Source organism: Sphaeramia orbicularis, chromosome 21 (assembly GCF_902148855.1).
Source record: "Sphaeramia orbicularis chromosome 21, fSphaOr1.1, whole genome shotgun sequence".
NCBI lineage: Eukaryota > Metazoa > Chordata > Actinopteri > Kurtiformes > Apogonidae > Sphaeramia > Sphaeramia orbicularis.
In genome coordinates this window covers 480,067-486,066 of record NC_043977.1, presented here as the reverse complement: position 1 = coordinate 486,066, position 6,000 = coordinate 480,067, and the positions used below count along the sequence as shown (strand labels likewise).

The window sequence follows — 6,000 nt, the reverse complement described above, 5'->3', positions numbered from 1 at the left end:
GCCACAAAAGTAGCACTGGGTCTTTATGGGTTAAAAACACAAATTAACTTGATCATTTTGCTACTTTTGCACCATCTGAAATAATAGATCACAATGAATTTGTCAGAAAAATGAAGGTGGGCGAGTATTCCATCATGATAGGAGGAAGATCTGGTTGAGGTGTAACCCCCCCAGTCCACTTTGGCTCACACAGTTATGCTAAGAGTGTATCTGCAGATCTAATCCAAGTCTATTTTATTCATATTGTGCCCATCATAATTCATAACCATCTGAAGGCATATATTTAGGTCAAGGCCTAAAAAATACTAAACAGTGAAGAAACCCAACAGAACGTCCAGGAGCAAACACAGGCTGACAGCAGGGATAAAAAATACAGTTTATGGGAGAATCGGGACCGTGGTCCAGTAGGTGGTCATCAGTCTGAGTGAGTGGAAAGAAACAAGAAAGAGAAAGGGCAACAAACACATGTAAGAGGCAACACAGTGTCTGGTTCTAGAAGCACTGATCAGGAATGTCTGTAGAGTTACAGATACCTACAGACAAAAACACTAACTATCAGCCAGGGGGGGTCCAGTAACCACTGCAGTTGGTCCACAGTACACTTTTAGCTGTTTTTTTCCATGTATGATGATAAAAAAGGTACAAAATGATGATGGAGGCATTTTTATTGAAGAGCATAAAATGTTCTTTCACCAGACTCCACAACCAGAAGATACTAGAACGAAAAACCACCAAAGTAAAAGAAAAAAAGAGTCAAATAAAAGAGCAGAGATTCAGGAACAAAAAGTACCAGATGGAGAAGACCTCCGACTAAAACCAAAGACTAGAAGGACTGAGATGAAAAGCGCAGCTGCTTTTGTCTGTTTTACTGAATTCTTGTGTTCGTGTCTGATCATGAAAAAGGCAAAATGATACTAAACATTTTTTTATGAGCAGAAATCCTGCGAGGGTTAGGGTTAGGTGGTTTTTGGGTTGTGGGTTTGAGTCCTGTGAAAGCCAAGGGAAACCCCAGGTTATTTATGAAGCCTGAGTTGGAGTGTCCGTCAGACTGAGGGTCCAGATGAAGTCCACCTGTCCCTCCTGGTCATGGTTCTTGTATCTGTGCTCTCTCCGTCCTTCTCACGTGAATACCGTTAAATTGCATGTGAATTGTGACCTTTCTGTAAATGAAGTTGTTTTGGAACATTACCGTTAAAGCGACTGTAACTTAATGACACAAAGCTGTCACTTGAACAGTTGGATGAAGAGGGGAACGTTCCACATCCAGTGTCTGAACAGAGGTGGTTTATGTTGATAAATGTAATGTCTCACAGTGACGTGGACTTTGGAGTTCGGGGAAGTTTTTAGAACAACGGACAAAACGTCTTAGTCAAGGTATTTGAAGCAACGGCTCCGTTAATCCCCGTCTGTAATAAAAGTTTTAGCTTTACTGAAGGAATAATAGAAAATCTGAGCAGCTTTCATGCAACGCAGTGTGAACAGTTCTACCTTAGACACTGAAGTCGAAACAAAGCAAAGCAAACCGCCGCAACCCCTGAAGTTGGAGGAAGTCAGTGTGTGATTTAATGTGCTGGAGCTGAGAGTGTGGTGCAGTGTGGGAGATGTGCTGAAGCAGTGTGAGCAGCTGTACAGAGCAGCCACAGAGCGTCTGATTGTTTTGATCTGTGCCTCCCACATGGATGATGCGTCAGGCAGGAAGGCACAAACACCGCAGCACAAAGACGTGTCGCTCTGGTCGACTGGCAACAACACCTGTTTGTGTCACACTGTGCACTTTGAGTTCACACACTGGGCTCTGTCATCAGTTTGGCACTAAAGAGCCCAGTGAAGCTGTAAAGAGGTTCCCACCACAGACAGACGCTCCAAAAGGATCCATAAACCTCCTTTAATAATAATCTAGCTCCAATGGAACTCCCCTGGAACGTGACCATCTTCAAACATACGGTGGTTCATGTTAACACACAGTAGAAAACAGAAGCAGCGTCGTTTACTATGGAGCCAATGTGCACTGGGGGGGGGGGGCGGGGGGGTTTGACCAGCTTAGCTTAGCTCTGTTAGCTTAGCTGTGTTTTTAGACTAAGACAGTAAAACCACTAATCCCCTCTGTTAGCTTAGCTCTGTTAGCTTAGCTGTGTTTTTAGACTAAAACTGTACAACCACTAATCCCCTCTGTTAGCTTAGCCCTGTTAGCTTGGCTCTGTTTTCTGTTGGTTTGTGTCGTCAATAACTGAACTAAAGTTCTGTTTGAATCCAAAAAACAAGGTCAGAACTGTCACAGTTTAGTCTGAACCACAGATCAACAAACGGAAACTCAGCAAAGATAAGAACATCCCATAATAACTGTATGCCTTCCTCCGCTTCATCATCCAACTCCATCTGTTCATTTACAGCTGAGTCCAGTGGAGAAAACAACTGCAGCGATTCATGCTTTGGTCACTTACTTTGACTGTAAAAGTTGTTTCTTAATGGTTCTCATTCCGTCTAAGCCCTGCGATGTTAGTTTTCCTTTCTATGGTAGACCAGCAGTGACTCACTACTCCCTCTAGTGGCCACAGAAGTCCACTGGCCCATCAGTGTAACTGAATTCAGTTCATATCTGTTCAATCCAATACATTTGCATATTTAGCGGAACGTCAGGACTCTTCATTCTAAACACGCAAATGATAATTATAGGTCATTTTTAATATCTGAAAGTAGAATTTCTACATACAGGGTTCCCATGGGGTCTTAAAAAGTATTAAAAGCCTTGAATTTACAAATCTGCATATAGTACCTTAAAGTCATTTGAAGGTGTTCTATTTGATCTGGTCACTCTTAGTTCTGTTTCCATAAACTTGTCGTCTGTGTTGTGTTTAAATGTGTTTGTTAAATGTTCAAACTGCTAAGAAAGTAATGTTATTCTACTCAGTTCCAACCCGACAATTTATATTGAAATTAGGAACCAATTATCGCTGACTTTGCCCCTGGTGAGAAATGACTCTGAACAGTGGGAACAAAGGCGTTGGTGTAAATAAATAAACTTTCCTAAATTCTAGGAGTCAAATTTTTTCCAGTATGACCGTGAAATAGGCCTTAAATTCTGTTTTAAGTGGTCTTCAAAAGGTCTTAAAAGTGTTCCATTTAACTTGTAGAAACCTGTAGACACCTCGTCCATGTAACCCCTTTAAGCCAAAACACCATCAGACAGATCCATGTTCCACTGATGAATGAAAGGATCTACTGTCCAAATTAGTACATGTGCACACGTCTGGGATTTTCTTTTCCAGATATTGTTATTTTTTCTCTGTGATGGATGAATAGACAAATACAGACCAGGTGTTGGACCCATGAAAGCCAAGTTAAACTGACAAAATGAAAAAAAAAACAAAAACAAAGGTATAAGATACGAAGTGCCTCGTAGTTGGAAATATATGAATAAATAAAAAGTAAAGAACAGCCAAACCCAAAGTGTCCCTAAACTAAAGCAGTGGTGCAGCCCACTGTGGTGGTAAAATATTACACTTCTGAGTCATAGATGATCTTACTATGGTTCAGTGGTTTGGAAAAGGTTTTGGTTAGAATATTTAGAAGAAAGGGACTTTCACATTTTACCCTTTGCTTCTTCTACCCTAAGAATTTAGATTAAAAATCAGGGGAAATTTTAACTTGGAGCCAGACAGCCCCGCAGCATTGTCTGCAGATTAATGAGCTCCCCAGTATTAAGACATTATTACTTTTCCAATCTGCCAAGTGCTCGTCAGACAGGGTTTGTTCAGGATTTTGGACAGACACCAGAGATGGGAAGGAGGAGGAACAAATTAAACCTTTTAATTAAAGCAGACCTATTCCGTTTGTACTGAGACGACTAGGGCCTGTCTTCATGAAGATGCACAATAACTAGATCTGTACGCCTGTGGAGAGGAATGGGAGCAACCCTGTGGTCACTGGAGATGAGGTGGTCACTTTTAGGGACGGTGGGCTCTACGTTTGGACACACTGTCACATGACTGAAGGGGGGGTGGAGCAAAGGATTTTACAGTAATCTATTGGTTTATGTGGAGTCAAAGGCTCAATCCCAATTCACTTTTTGACCCTACCCCTTACCCCTACCCCTACCCCTTACCCCTACCCCTTGGTCCTACCCCTTACCCCTACCTCTTGGTTCTGGGAAACCTCCATTTGGAGGGTCAAACAGCCCTCCCCCTTAGCCCCTCCCCTCTGAGTCATTAAAAATTGGGACACCCCTACCCCTTCACATAATGTGTAAAACAGAGGGGCAGGGGTAAGGGGGAGGGGCCAAGGGGTGAATTGGGATTGCGCCGTCTAATCCCCTCCTTGTTTTCAGTGTTTCCATTTCTAATGACGGGTTCTGTGTTCCCAGAGGCCTTTCGCTGAGGTTGAACTCATGTGTTGCCAACAAATGAATATTTCAGCCTTCGTGCGAACAACATTTTCACAGACAGTGTGATTCATTGGATTCATTACACAATCATAATAGAAGTGGAACCTTTTGTAAGTGTGGTAATAGTGCATGTGTGTGACTGTTTGTGTGTGTCCTACAGACCACCACCAGCCAGGCCGTGTTCCGCCTGCAGTCTGGAGTGTGCCAGCTCTTCAGAGACACCCTCATCAACAAGGGCTTCGTGGAGATCCAGACCCCTAAAATCATATCAGGTACAGTCTTTTCTGATCGGAGGAGTCATTAAGGGCACAGTTATCAGTGCTCCACCCACGCCTGTCCTCTGTGAGTCATCGTATGACAGTTTGATGTGACTTCCTGTTTGGTCTGAGCATGTTTTCATGTCTAACAGTCAAATGAGGAACCCCCTCATATCTGCTGTGACTGGTTTGGTGCAGTTCCTGTCCAAGTGTACAGTGGAAAAGGTATTAGACACACTTGTATTGTTCTAGACAAATGGTGCCTTTAATCCAGCCTAGTGGGGCTTTTTCACAGCTCCGTCCAACTCTCCCATCAGCTCCTCTACTTTCACTTTTCCACACTGTGCTCTTCTAATTTGGCAGGGGAGGCTTTCCTTAAGCCTGCTCACAACACACTTTATCGCACTTTATTTTCTGAAGACACCGTTCCTCTGTAGTGCTTTTGTATTGCATAGTGTCTCTCTTATCCAGGGGTAGTTTTTCTCCACATCGGGGACGTGAGGAGACTTTCTATTCCAACACATGTCTCCAGTGAAAAGTGTTTCCACGGCTGAAAGAAGCTGACTTGATAAAGCTGAGAAAGGACTGTCGGGATGCAGCTTTCCCTTTACTTCCATCTCATTGGAGTGGGAGGAGTCAACCTAAAAACTCTCCCTCCTTCTCCCTTTTTTTAAACAACTTGACACCTCCCAGATTTGACCTAAACTGCGGTGACACCCGTGGTACTTTCACTTCCCCTTTTCTTCAAGAGTCGAAGGTCGTCCAATCCGGCCTGGCGTGTCCCAGTTCAAAAGTGGCGCTCTTTTTATTTTGGCGGCATCTGTAAATCAACACTGTGTACTTTCTGCAGAAACCACATCTTCCTGTCTGCCACACACACCCATACCACATACGTTGAACAGTTTGTGCCTGTGAGCCCCCGCCCGATTTTAGACGGCACAAAAATATCAGATAATAACCTATGACGTCTGTGACAAATGGGGAAGCGCAGATGTGTGCGTCTTATGTAACTGGGCTCATGTTTTGGTAAACATGCAGGTTGTCAGGTGGGGGGTTCTGCTGTTTTGAGGCTGTATTTGCAGAATCAACACGTCCTGAAGTCTGAAGTGTCTGCTGGAGCTTCTTCCTGATCTAAAACTGTTCCAAACATGAAGCTCCTTTATCATCAGTGTTTGTACAGAAGAGTTCATGCTTCATGTGGAGTTGGTCACTGGTCAGCTCACACCTTTAGGATGGGGGGGGGGGGGGGGGGGGGGCGGTGTGTTAAACTCATTATAATTCAGGGGTGGTACATTTGACCCAATATGGGCTGAACTGGGCCGGACCAGTAAAATACTCACATGATAGTATAGAAATAATGTC

At 43.5% G+C, this 6,000-nt stretch overlaps 1 protein-coding gene across 1 annotated transcript in view; it reads left to right on the top strand.

Moving 5' to 3' along the window:
- Positions 1-6,000, top strand: part of LOC115412746 (aspartate--tRNA ligase, cytoplasmic) — a 50,724-nt gene that overhangs the window by 34,341 nt on the left and 10,383 nt on the right. Inside the window, exon 10 of the mRNA XM_030125387.1 lies at positions 4,542-4,653. Coding sequence (XP_029981247.1) covers positions 4,542-4,653 — 112 coding nt within the window. The remainder of the gene's footprint in view (positions 1-4,541; positions 4,654-6,000) is intronic.